Source organism: Tachyglossus aculeatus, chromosome 1 (assembly GCF_015852505.1).
Source record: "Tachyglossus aculeatus isolate mTacAcu1 chromosome 1, mTacAcu1.pri, whole genome shotgun sequence".
In the NCBI taxonomy this organism is placed as follows: Eukaryota; Metazoa; Chordata; class Mammalia; order Monotremata; family Tachyglossidae; genus Tachyglossus; species Tachyglossus aculeatus.
Window position 1 is genome coordinate 69,565,179 of NC_052066.1, and position 13,991 is coordinate 69,579,169.

Here is a 13,991-nt window from a genome sequence, read left to right on the forward strand (position 1 = left end):
TGCGGATTTCAAGGAAGGGTTTGCAGAGTTAGAAAAGCGTTTCTAAAATGCCTTCGTTTTGAAGGAGAGATGGAGCTAAAGTAAGTTTAGTTCTTAGCTCAAGCGGCCCCTCAATTGCCACCCAAAGATGACTTCCTGATGTGCTGTTGCTCCTGAATATTCTAACATCAACTAAGGGATGTGTACGGATAATTAGCTAAAAGTACAGGATAAGGGATCCGACGAGATGGAAAGGAAGTAATTTCAGACAGTGAGGCAGACGTCTGTATGGGCTGAAATCTGGAGCCGGGTTCCAAGTGGCAGCGAGGACCAAGATCCCCTCCTCTTCAGATGGTGTGCCCAGGGACTTCCGACTTCCACACGCCTCAGATTCTTTCAAATTTATTCCGTGCCACTGCTGCGCTGCCCTCGCCAGGACCCGTCCCCGATTTGACCAGAGGAGGGTCGAAAATGGGGATCGCCTCGCCAGCCCGAGCCTGGCCCCATTATTTCCTGACAAGGCCCAAGCCTGGACGGGACTCTACAGCGAGGAGCTATGAAACCCTAGAATGGGTCTTCTGAGTGCCTTTAAAAAGCAAGATTGAGTCCCATCTTTAATCCCGCACGAAGGTCAAGAGGTGGAAGACGTCACTGGGCTTCTCCCCCTCAAGTTTCCCTCCAGCTTTGAGATTTTAGAGTTCATTTTCTTAAGTAAGTTGAGAATCCTAATCTCGAGAGAGCCAAGAGGGGGACTTGAACTCAGCTGCTCTGAAGCAATAGGTTTAACTACTCGAGCTTTGGGTACAGTGCTCTGCGTGCGGGAGCTCAATAAATATTTTCGATTGATGGATTTCGAAGGTCTCTCATCCCCGCCACGCACACCTGCAACCCTTTCAACCCTTGGTCTGGGGGCCAGTTAAACCAAATAGCAGATTTTGCATTACAGATTTTCACTGAGGGGCAACTGGTTGAATTGCATTATTCCTGAAGCAGTCCCCGTGAGATTTCCGTCTTTGCCAGCCCCGTCCCAGGCCTGCGGACTTGTCCCCGAAGGAGAAGAAACTGTCTACTCTCAGCAAACTATCTCTGCTATTGAGCGTTTGCACGGAGATCGCCAACTGGAGAATGTCAGCCAAGCCTTTCAAGAACTGGTTCCCTTCAGATTCTAGATGAGGCTCGTTAGGAGGTAGTGCGGGGGAAACTGGCATCACCACTGCCCGCCTTTCCCCGAGGGCACGGAAACCTGGCCAGTTCTGTCAACATCAAGTTCCTTCCTGGGTGGACGAGCAGAGCGTCGGGCTCTGTGGCCACACCGTTGTGAAGTTTGCTGTTACCCGGGATATTTAGCCAACCCCGGCGAGGAGTCTCCGTGGAGTCTAGGATACGGCAGGATGTATCCTACATGGGCACGTTTCCTGAAAAATTCAGTTAGAGTTGAACTGAGCTCTTCCCAGGGAGCGCTGCCTAAAGCACAGACCCAAGTTTTCAGCATATTTTTGTCTGTATTGCGGCCCATAATGGGCTGGGAAAAGGCTGTGGCAAAGAATCAGAAGATTAGCACTCAAGAAAAAGGTGCCAAAGGGGGCTGGAGCCGAGCCAGGCAGGGGACTTGTGGGGACCTCCGTCTGCCTCCTGATTTTACCACCCTGACCCTGGCTTGTTTGTTATTTTGATGTCAAAATATTGGGAGCCACACGGGATCTCAGAACACCGAGTTTCTGAGCCCTTCTCGGAGCTGAAATCGCAGGACGTTGGTTACGCCGGGGTTTCAGCGGTAACTACTGAAGCATGGCAGAGTCCTCTCGGGATGGAGAATAATTTACCCCCCTCTCCGGATCCGTCCGGTCTCACAGAATTCTTTTAGTCCAGCTGTGGCCCCAAAATCTCACTTGTTCGGCCCACTCGATGTGAGCCCTGCTGCCGGAGAGCAGGGTAAACGCTATGCTCCTTGCTTGTCTGGTCTCTTTTTCTGCTAGGAGGTGACTTTTCCTGGTTGTTGTACCTTACGTCAGAAGGTTGGCCGGGAAGTTTCCACCAAGAAATACTTTTCAGCCTTGACCAAGTAGCCGTGGCCCGAGGACCATCAGGTGGGGTAGCTCCCAGGGGCCTACGGACGGGGCAGACTAGAAGCTGGTTACCTGGAACTAGCTAAGCGATGTCCTGATTCCCCCCACCCAGAAAGGCGCTTCCAGATTTATGTCTTTCTGCCGAGAGAAGGAAGGGCGTTCGTATCGAGAATTAGGAAACGTTGTCCCATCAGGCATTTTGCCCTTGAAGATTTTGTCTTCTGTAGGGTGTCCGGAGAGAGGAATTTGGGGGCTGTAGGACACTTTGTAGTGTTGGCTCAATGTGCGTGCGTGTGTGTGTGTGTGTGTGTGTGTGTGTGTGTGCTCTTTTTTTTTTAAGAAAAAAAAAAAGCTTTTGATCTGAAAGTGCTGTTGTGTTTTTTGTCTCTGGCTTGCCAGGGCCTGGGAGGAGTTTCATGGCCTGGTGAACAGCAGCGGCCGCTGATCGGACGCTCCCCCTCTCTGTCTCTCACACCCAGGGTAGGGCCTCATCTATCTTTTACGTACCTTCGTGACATACCTCTCAGCCGCCGGGCCTGTCTCCGGGGGGGGTGCCCCTCTCCTTCCTCTGTCACCCGTGTGTCTTGCCTGCCCGTCCCTTTTGCCGCCTACGTGCTCGGTTGATTGTCGTTTGCTCATTAAAGTCGAGTTTCGAGACAAAAGGCCCCAAGAAACGCTCCGGAGGAATAATTGCTCCCCTGGCGCTGAAGTGGCCCTGCGTCGGCCACTTTGACAGCAGCCTATTTCTAGATGGGCACCTCCCTCCCCAACCCCCCCACCCCGGCCCTACCGCAGAGCGGGTGAGAGGTACGTCTCCCGTTTGCTTGTGTTGCATGGCTACTGTGTGTCGGCCGAAACAGAATCGTATCAGAAAGTAAAAATCGCGCGCAGGGAGTCTTCGTGGACAAAGAAAAGGGATGCCGGGCCCGACCTGGGAAGAGAGCTCTGGGTTGGAATGGCGATGGGAAAACTGCTCTCTTCTTGGGGGAAGATGTAAAATATACCCTGGGAACTTGAGGGCCTGCACTTGGCCTTCTCGAAAGTATTAATTTATGAAATATGCAGGCCTTAAGAGCTGTGGTGCCATTCTAAAGGACCTCTTGTCATAGCAGTGGAACCTTCAGTTATTTTTTAACTTGGTTAAAGTCCACCTCTTCCGACTCCAGTGGTATAGATGCCCTAGTGCCTAAAGTCCCATTGTGTACCCCGCTGGGTAGGGATTGTCTCTATTTGTTGCCAAATTGTGCTTTCCAAGCAGTGCTCTGCACACAGTAAGTGCTCAATGAATACGATTGAATGAATGAATGAATGAAAATCCAGTATTTTAGCCGTGTTCACTTTTGGCCTCAATCACCTGTTGTGTGGCTTCTTTAATCCTGCTTTCAACAAGAAACCACATAGATGAGGGCACAGTTACTAACGCGATTGACTTTTGGTTCGTGACTGTGTATCACTTAGGAACGGAATCGGGAACCAGGAGTTAAAGGGGGAACTTACAGTGCTCTGCACACAGTAAGCGCTCAATAAATACGATTGAATGAATATAGCAACTAGAGATGGGCTTACTGCTCTCTGAGTGAGCTACGGCATCAGCACCCAGGAAGAAAGCGAAATGTGGCCAGTCAAAACGCATTCCCCCTGCTCACCTTGGGTCGCGTGACTCTTCCGTTCAGAATGTACAAGCCACCCACGTTGGACGGGAAGGGCATCTGGGGGCAGAAACTGCTGGGTGTAGTTTAATGTCCCTTTTTTCAGATCCCAAAGCGGGCGATTCTAGAGTTTTGTGAGTATCTGAGAAACTGCTGACCGAAGCCCAGACCAACAAGGTATATGGAAGCTCAGGAAGAGTCACGCTTCTTAGGGTGACTTTGGCTGTGTCCGATCTTCGGTTATACAGTCAAGGGCCTGATGGGTGTCCATCGTGGCCTCGAGCAGCAGTTCGATCATGACATTTGGTCATCGGGGTCTCTCTCGCTGGCTAGTAACTCTGAACCAAAGAGTGTCCTTATGCAAGCTGTCCTAAGGCCCCTTGACCCCCATTAGAGCCCAGCCCGTAGAGCCTGAGGCAGAGGCTAGCATAAATCTAATTTAATTGTGTTTGGACCGCCCCCGGTTTTAGGCCGAACTCTCGGTTACACGCACTTCGGCCCAGACTCACTCCCCGGCTGGTTTGGCCCGCAACCGGTCTGGGTTGGCACAGGCCCGGACTGGGACAGGGCTCATACAGGCCTCTAAAACCCTTTGTCTTTTCTGGCAGAGTAGTGATACTAAAGGGAGCCAGCCAGGTGGCTGTTTCTCTGGGAATGCTGGGCCTCGGCCAACTTGGCATTAAGGGCATCCAAAGCAGAAGGGATTCTGCTTAACTGCCTGGGCTGGTCTTGTGGATTGTCTGTGGTGGTCCCAGGACCATCTCCCCGTGGGCATTGCCAGAATGTCGTGTCAGAGACAGGGCGCGGTTATTTTCGGGAATACACGGTTCTCTTTTGAAACCTGTATTTCCTCGTTTCCCTATGTGGGGTGTTGTTTTTGAATAATTATGACATTTAGACTGTGAGCCCACTGTTGGGTAGGGACTGTCTCTATATGTTGCCAATTTGTAATTCCCAAGCACTTAGTACGGTGCTCTGCACTCAGTAAGCGCTCAATAAATACGATTGATGATGATTTATTAAGCACCTACTGTGTATCAAGTAGTGGAGTAGATGCAAGGTGATCAGGTCGCATACCCCAGTAGGAGCTCACAGTCTAAGCGGTAAGAAGAGCAGGTATCTTATCCCCATTTTGCAGGTGAGGAAACTGAGCCCCCGTGAGGTTAATCGACTTCTCCAAGATAATAATAATAATGGCATTTATTAAGCGCTTACTATGTGCAAAGCACTGTTCTAAGCGCTGGGGAGGTTACAAGGTGATCAGGTTGTCCCACGGGGGGGGCTCACAGTCTTCATCCCCATTTTCCAGATGAGGGAACTGAGGCCCGGAGAAGTGAAGTGACTTGCCCAAAGTCTCACAGCTGACAAGTGGCGGAGCCGGGATTTGAACCCATGACCTCCGACTCCAAAGCCCAGGCTCTTGCCACCGAGCCGCGCTGCTTCTCCAAGATCCCACGGCAGGCCCGGTGACAGAGCCGAGATCAGAACCCAAGCTTCCTGGCGTCCAGTCCCGTGCCCTTTCCACGAGGCCGTTGTTTCTTTGGAAAGACGCAAATCCCTTGAAACTATTCTGCCAGCCTTCCTCCTCTGGGCCCCCATTAGCCCTCAGGCCAGCTTTTCAGCCTGAGGGGGACGCGGCACCATGGCCACTGTTCCGCTCAGGTGACGGGAGGCTCGAGAGCAGCCACCAGAGTGGCAGAGCCCATCCCACTGGGCCCGCTCGCCAGGGGCACCGAACTGGCCGTAATCCAACAGGTGAACAAAGTTGCAATGGAGGCTTGGCCTTCTCGAGCCCAAAACTCCCTCAAGCCAAGTCCCATGTCATGACTTGCCCCCTTATTTTGTTAGTATGTTTGGTTTTGTTCTCTGTCTCCCACTTTTAGACCGTGAGCCCACTGTTGGGCAGGGACTGTCTCTATATGTTGCCAATTTGGACTTCCCAAGCGCTTAGTACAGTGCTCTGCACTCAGTAAGCGCTCAATAAATGATGATCAATCCTTCACCTTATTGAAATTTCCCTTGCCAGGCTTGGGGAACTGCCGAGCACCCTGCCTTTTTCCATAACCTCCCTTGGGGACTGTTATAAGCACTTTTAGTCCTTTGAAGGTCATCAAAGAACGCTGCTCGCCATAAGGAAGCTTCTCATTTTGGCGTAGTCGCCCACCGTCCAGCAAGCCCTGCTGGAGACGCGCAAGGGTCCCCTTCCTTTAACGGTAGCTGTCGAACTCGAGTTCGTGTAGTAACGAGGACGACCGAGGCATCCTTGGCCTTCTGACTGAGAGGCTCGGAGCGTTCTCTTATGACTGTTACATAGTAATAAATAATAAGAATTGTGGTGTTTGTTAAGCGCTTACCGTGTGCCAGGCAATGTACTGAGCGCTGGGGTGGTTACAAGCGAATCGGGTTGGACACAGTCCCTGTCTCACGTGGGGCTCACAGTCTCCATCCCCATTTTCCAGGTGAGGGAACTGAGACCCAGAAGAGTGAAGTGACTTGCCCAAGGTCACACAGCAGGCAAGTGGTTGAGCTGGGATTCGAACCCATGACCTTCTGATTGGGGGAAGCAGCATGGCTCAGTGGAAGGAGCACGGGCTTTGGAGTCAGAGGTCATGGGTTTGAATCCCGACTCCACCACATGTCTGCTGTGTGATCCTGGGCAAGTCACTTCACTTCTCTGGGCCTCAGTTACCTCATCTGTAAAATGGGGATTAAAAGACTGTGAGCCCCACATGGGACAACCTGATCACCTTGTATCCTCCCCAGCGCTTAGAACAGTGCTTTGCACATAGTAAGCGCTTAACAAATGCCAATTATTATTATTCCCAAACCAGTGCTCTATCCACTATGACATACTTTTTTCCGGCACCCCACTACGCCAGGCTACGTATTCCGCGGGCGGCGCCCCACTGGGCCACTGGGAGTCAGAGGTCATGGGTTCTAATCCCCGCTCCCCCACATGTCTGCTGTGTGACCTTGGACAAGTCACTGAACTTCTCTGAGCCTCAGTTATCTGTAAAATGGGGGTTAAGACTGTGAGCCCCACGTGGGACAACATGATCACCTTGTATCCTCCTCGGCGCTTAGAACAGTGCTTCGCATATAGTAAGCGCTTAACAAATGCCATCATCATTATTATTATTATTTTTATAATGGAAAGGGCCCGATCTGAGCAGGGGGTTAGTTGGTTCAGAGCCACCTTCTGCCCAATGTCGTCTAAGGACGGTAGCCCGGGGGCATCTTGGGTCCACCCTGCCCCGCTCCTTCGTTATCAGATACGTTCTCTGTTTCCCTCTAATCCAAAGTCTCACAAAACATCCAGTGCCCCTGCCTTTTCCCGTCCCTTCTCCCCGCTTTAATTCCTTCCTTTTTCCGTTTTGTAAACGGGGCTTAATGTGACTGTGGTCTCCTTTCTTGTTTGTGCCCCAGGATTTTCTGCCAAGGTGCCATCCTGGGCACGGCTTGCTGGGTAGCTGCTCGATAAGCCAAGCTGCTAGGGGCTATTGAGTTTCTCTCCGAAATTTCCCACGGCAAAGCAATAGGGAGGCTTTTTCAATTTGCAGGTCACAGAGGGAGGGCTTCGAATTAGTCCATCCCCGGGCCGTTTACCGAATTCCCCCCGGTGAGAAGATCATCTGCTTGTTATGAATTTTATGGATCATGAAATTCATATTCCTGCCTCTAAATGGAGTTGGTCTCACGAGCTGGAAGGACCAGAATTGACATTAAATCCTCCTCCCTCCCTCTCCGCCTGTCATACAGGTGAGGCAGAGGACTTTCTTCTCTGTCTCCTCCCCTCTTGTATTGGCTTTCCGGTTAGGCGCCGATCTCCTCTAGCTGGTCGGACGGCGGAGTGAGTGAAGGTGACGAGAAGAGAGACTGTGACTTTTAGACTTTTAGACTGTGAGCCCTTTTAGACTGTGAGCCCACTGTTGGGTAGGGACTGTCTCTATATGTTGCCAACTTGGACTTCCCAAGCGCTTAGTACAGTGCTCTGCACATAGTAAGCACTCAACAAATACGATTGATGATGAAGAGAGGGGGGATGGAGCCGATTATGTTACCTTCTCCCGCTTCCTTCACCCCTAATCTTTCCAGTCGTTTTCTACAAACTGGTAACTACGTCTCGGGGAGCACGACACAGACTATCCCCCTTTAATCCCTCAACGCTCCCCCGACCCCCTCAACCGCACCAACTATCCGACTCCGTAACGGGAGAGACTCCCAAAGCAAGACGTGCATACTCGTCCCCCACCCGTCCCCGTGTTTTGGCGTAACTGCTCCTCGGCTCAGACTTGTCCACCTCTTCCCGGCCGCTCCTGGACCTCTTGGACGTAGTGGCGTCCAGCCGGAGCAACTCCCGCAAAGGGCTGTCTCTGCGTCGAGCCGATGGGCGAGCTTTCAGTTGGCCGGCTTGGGCCGGGAGCTCCTCACAGGGGCTCTGCCCGCCTCCGGCTCCATCTGCGGAGGTCAGTTTCTCCTCAGGCCTGCTGAGCTTCTTTTCAGACCTGATGGGCCCATCCCGGCTCCCGACAGGAATTCATACCATTGTAGAGGGAGCCAGCTCCAGGGCGCCGAGCCATCTGTCACGGGAGAGTGGGATTTAAGGGAGTGTGGGGACGGGGCTGGCCGAGCAGGCGTTCTCTCCTTGGACGCCGAAGAGCCAACAGCCGCTCCTGTACTGGGGCACCCAGCACTTCTGGAGCCCGGTGTCAGTCGACCACTTGAGCGCTTACTGTGTGCGGAGCACTAAACTAAGCACTTGGGAGAGTACAACAGTAAACAGACGCATTCGCTGCCCACAACGGAGCTTACGGTCTACAGACATTGATATAAATAGAGAAATTACAACACGGACATAAGTGCCGTGGGGCTGGGAGAGGGGGAGTGTATAAAGAGAACGGTGCTTTGCACGTGTAAGCACTTAACAAATGCCATTATCATCATCAAGAGAGCAAATCGAGGCGATGCAGAAGGGAGTGGGAGAAGAGAAAAGGAGGGCTTAGGAAAGGCCCAGACTGAGCCCCCTTTTTTTCCTCTCCCCCTCCCCATTCCCCCCGCCCTACCTCCTTCCCCTCCCCACAGCACCTGTATATATGTTTGTACAGATTTATTACTCTATTTTACTTGTACATATTTACTATCCTATTTATTTTGTTAATAATGTGCCTCTAGCTTTATTTTTATTTATTCTGATGACCTGACACCTGTCCACATGTTTTGTTTTGCTGTCTGTCTCCCCCTTCTAGACGGTGAGCCCGTTGTTGGGTAGGGACCATCTCTATATGTTGCCAACTTGGACTTCCCAAGCGCTTAGTACAGTGCTGTGCACCCAGTAAGCGCTCAATAAATACGATTGAATGAATGAATGAATGGAAGGCCTTTTGGAGGAGATGTGCCTTCAGTAAGGCTTTGAAGGGGGGGGAGAGTCATCATCTGTCGGTGTCCCCTCTCTGTATGCCTTGTGGACGTCATTAACACTGAGGAGCCGGGGGTGGTGGGGTTGGGGGAGTGATTGTTAACCTCTGCTTTTGTCTCCCCCTTTTAGACTGTGAGCCCACTGTTGGGTAGGGACTGTCTCTATGTGTTGCCAATTTGTACTTCCCAAGCGCTTAGTACAGTGCTGTGCACACAGTAAGCGCTCAATAAATACGATTGATGATGATGAGGAGGAGGAGGAGGACCCCATTTCAATCCATCCCCAACCTCTAGCTACCCTCCACCCATCCCCAAGTCGTCATCCCCCTCCCCACCAGCTGTTAATAGCAACATTAAAGGAAGTTGTTTTAAACCCAAGCCTTTCAAAAAAATGAAAAATGATGGGCAGGGGACGCGTCTGCTAATTCTTTTGTATTGTACTCTTCCAAGCGCTCAGTAGAGTGCTCTGCACAGAGTACGCACCAAATAAATACCATTCATTGATCGATTCCCTTCCCCACAGCACCTGTATATATGTATATATGTTTGTACGTATTTATTACTCCATTTATTTTACTTGTACATATTTATTCTATTTATTTTATTTTGTTAATATGCTCTGTTTTGTTCTCTGTCTCCCCCTTCTACAACAATAACAATTCTGGCATTTGTTAAGCACTTACTATGTGCAAAGCACTTTTCTAAGCGCTGGGGAGGATACAAGGTGATTGGGTTGTCCCATGTGGGACTCACAATCTTAATCATAATCACAGTAATCATCAACGTAATAATGGTATTTCTTAAGCGCTTACTGCGTGTCAAGCCCTTCTAGACTGTGAGCCCACTGTTGGGTAGGGACCGTCTCTATATGTTGCCAACTTGGACTTCCCAAGCGCTTAGTATAGTGCTCTGCACACAGTAAGCGCTCAATAAATACGACTGAATGAATGAATGAATAAAAAAGGAGCGGTCAAGTCCAGAATCCGGGTTTACAGCACCAATCTCAGTTGTTTTGAAATTAGGAGAAAAGAAAAGTTACCTACTCAGAGTAAAAAGATTCAGAGGAAACCTCGTATGAAATGGCTCGCTGGGAGGGGAGGGCTTTGAAGAGTGAGAGGATCTTGATTATATTAGCCCAGGTCCGCCGCGTCTGAGTATGATTATCCTACAGTGAATGTTTTAATGACAAAGACAACCATATCTTGTGGGGGACCCAGCCGCCCTGTCTGGGGTCCCGAGTGGCAGGAAGTTTGTTGAGCAGACTTTTCTCTTGGGGTGAAGGCGGAGGTGCTGACTTATGTGTTTTTGTAAGTGGGATTAGCAGGGTGCTACCGGCCCCGGGGTCCCAGGGCTGGGGGTGGATCTTTGAGGGCCCCCACTCCGGAACCCAACTAGGTGGCGAATAGATCCCCGTCAATGACCCCGTGTAATTAAACCATCCGTTCTCTCCTGCTTTTTCTTTCAGGGACAATTCAAGCTTTCGAAATACAAAAATCACATTGTGAAAGTAACCAGGCTGGCAATAATCCTTTTCTCTGTGTGTCTGTCTGTCTGTCTGAAACGGATGGGAGGCCTCCAGCCAGGAGGCACCCCCGCCGTCCCCCCGCTCCACGGGTTCCCCTTTTGCACTCGTCCCCGGAGGAAGGATTCCACTAGACGCCCTGCGGCAGCAGAAAGACAGAAAAGATGACTTTGTAATAGACACCACTTTTTTTTAAAGGGATTGTGTGGGGGGGCGGGGGGGTGGGGTCAACTTTCTGTTTGTCTTTGGGCCCTCCGGGCTGCCTCCTCAGCATCCCGTTGCTCTCTCTGTTATTCTGCGCAAAGGGCCGATTGTGAACGCGTGTACGCACCAGAGCCGAACCAAGGGGGAGCGGTATTATGAATGTCTGCACCTGGGAAAAGCTTTTTTGTTGGCGAGCCACTTCACCTGTTCGGAAGTGCTCCCGCATAGCTTTGCCATTAAATTATTGGTTCTTTTTGTCTATTTCTTTTCCCCTCCCCTCGCCCCCATTCTTTAAAAAAAAAAAAAAGGGGGTCGATGGGGTGACAGTCGATGGCCAGGACTTAATCGCGCCGACTGCCAGCCTTCTACCCCGCGGTTCGCTCCCAAGGACGCAAATTCTCCCGCTCCAGAGCTCCGATCAAGCGGTCTGCCCTAGCCTTGCTTAGGTCACTCATGTCGGCGGGCCCTGATGAATTCAGAGCGGCAGGGCGGCCCGTAGGATCTTTCCGGTAAGGATCCACTCGATCGCTTCCCAGCCCCACACAGCGCCCCGGGGGAGCGGGCCGTTGAAACCGGCGGCCGGCTTGAGAGCGGCCTGGCCGACGCTCATCTGGGAAGACCCCCCCCGACCAAAGTCCCCAGAGGGAAGGGGTGCTCGGGCCCCACCAGGACGCCCAGGTATCACCCGAAACACAACCGGAGTCTTCCCAAGAGCACGGGCTCAGGGCTGCCGCTCACCGGTCCGAGGAGCGTGAAAGCCCCCCACCAGATCCAGAAGGACTGAATTGGGTGAGACGGGGGCCCGAACAAGGAAGAAGGCAATCGAGCCCGGAACAGCCTCCGGTTGGCACTGATCCCTTAGCACTCGGGAGCAAAAATAGCAGTGCCTTGACCCAAGGCCTCTAGGCCCTCTTCGACCGTTCTCAAAGCCTTCTTGGCCAGATAGTGCTCCCTCCCTCCCCTCACACCCCCATCAGAGAGAGCATTCGAAAGTCACGGGAATTTCTCCTTTGGGCTGTGTTGCTCCATCTCCAACTTCTCCTCAGTCCCACTCGCATTCTGAAATGTTTTCGTAATATCATCCTAAAATGTTTTCATCAGAGAGAGAGACGCGTCCCCGTGGCTGGCAAAGGTAGGAGTGTCCCAGCGGATCTGCAAGTGACTGCAGCGTTAGGAACACAGAAGGTTATATCCTGGTGAAAAGCCAAATCAACGATCCTGAATGGGGCTGCCGAGCGGGAATCCAGACCTTTTCTCAGCCCAGCTCGGGCTGAAAGAAAGTACAAGTGCAAGTCAGTAGTCTTCAGTCTGGGACGTGTCCAGATTTGAGATTTGCCCCAAAGAATGGCCATTTGGGCATTTATTTGCCTGAAAATGTGTCCGTGCACATGTGGCACGTGTGCACGTGTACGCATGTGCATGCATAGGCAGGTGTGCTCCACGTGCACACGTATGCATGTGCGGGCCCGTATGTTTTCCAGCACGTAGGTTTCTTCACGCTACCTGGTTGTGTTGCTGTTGTCTACATTTCTCCTTTTCACACTCACCTACTGTTCAGACTAGGACTGCCGCCCCTTTTGGAGCGGCTCACGTTTTTCCTTTTGGTACACGCCACCCTCGCCCCCTCCCCTCAACCCGCCACAGTATTTGAGATTTCTCCTCTTCCCCCGGCAAAAGCAAACTGTGGTACTGTGAGCTACAGTACTGGTTATCGGTTCAGCTATTTGGCTATCCCTTTCGGACCGCATCGAACCCTCCCGCTCCGCCGCTTGCCCGACGGCCAATATTGAGAAAATTGCACTCCGAGCTCCCTCAAGACACCTGTTGGAAAGCTTGATGCCGACGGAGGGACACCGAGGTATTCCGTTGACTCACTTGGGCTATATCCAGCGCGTCCGGAGACCCGACGTGACCGTGGCGTGAGCTATCGTCTGCAGAGAAGAGGAAAAGCAGTTCCGTGGAGGATCCCGGCCGGACAAGTTAGCAGGTGGAAAGTTCAGCCTCCTCCCTTTCACTTTTCCTGCTGGGAACGGACAGCTTTTTGCCTCTCCGTCAACCTGCCGCCGCTCTTTCCCTCGGGGCTGCAGTTTCTGTTTGAAGAGGCCCCCGCCTCGTGTCACTCCTTCTCTTGTTTTTATCCTTCCCACCCTGCTGTTTGGGTTGATTTTTTATTTTCCCACGACACCGTAAGCGGCACTATTTTCTCGCACATAGTAAAGCACATGGTCGCTGGGGTTCCAAAGCAGGGCCTATTTGGCTTGGGCTGGTGAGGAAAGTAAGAGAGACCATGGTAAGAATTTGTCACAGTGTTGCACCTTCAGAGCATTGGTCTGCTGCAATAATAAACGGAAAAAAAATGGGCAAGAACCAAGTTGTGGACTCTTAATGTGGGGGTAAGAAGGGTGGGGGTGAGGTATAGAATTTACCCCCCACACACCATTTCTGGGTTACTGTTTTAGCTGAAGTCTCTATTCTGACTGGTTCCGATGTTTCTTCTCTCCAGCAGCATTCACGGCGTGGCCTGATGATGATGATGGTATTTGTTAAGCACTTACTATGTGCCAAGCACTGTTCTCGGCGCTGGAAAGGGCGCAGGCCTGGGAATCAGAGGACATGGGTTCTAATCCTGCCTCCGCCGCTTGTCTTCTGTGTGGCCTTGGACAAGTCACTTAACTTCCCTGGACCTCAGTTATCTCGTCTGCAAAATGGAGAGAAAGGCCGTGAGCCCCAAGTGGAACAAGGACTGTGCCCAACCTGATTAGTTTGTATCTACCCCAGTGCTTAGTACAGTGCCTGGCACATAGTAAGCACTTAACAAGTACCATTATTATTATTATTATTATTACAGTGCCGGGCACATATATAATGGCATTTATTAAGCACTTACTTTCTGCATTTATTAAGCACTTACTTTCTTTTAGACTGTGAGCCCAATGTTGGGTAAGGACTGTCTCTATATGTTGCCAATTTGTACTTCCCAAGCGCTTAGTACAGTGCTCTGCACATAGTAAGCGCTCAATAAATATGATTGATTGATTGATTGATTGCAAAGCACTGTTCTAAGCGCTGAACACATAGTAAGCACTTAACAAATGCCATAAAAATAAAGATACCCATCCCCACCTAATGAAGCCCAACTGGTTTAACCCCAAGAAG

General features: G+C 51.3%; 1 protein-coding gene across 2 annotated transcripts in view; it reads left to right on the forward strand.

The window, feature by feature from the left end:
* EIF4E2 (eukaryotic translation initiation factor 4E family member 2) overlaps nt 1-13,202 on the forward strand; it is a 34,325-nt gene extending 21,123 nt beyond the window's left edge. The window contains exons 7-8 of one of the 2 annotated variants that reach the window (XM_038743255.1): nt 2,445-2,525; nt 10,575-13,202. In XM_038743255.1, coding sequence (XP_038599183.1) covers nt 2,445-2,490 — 46 coding nt within the window. In that variant the 3' untranslated portion in view covers nt 2,491-2,525; nt 10,575-13,202. The remainder of the gene's footprint in view (nt 1-2,444; nt 2,526-10,574) is intronic. The other variant, XM_038743256.1, reaches the window with a different exon arrangement.
* Nucleotides 13,203-13,991: the final 789 nt, after the last annotated feature.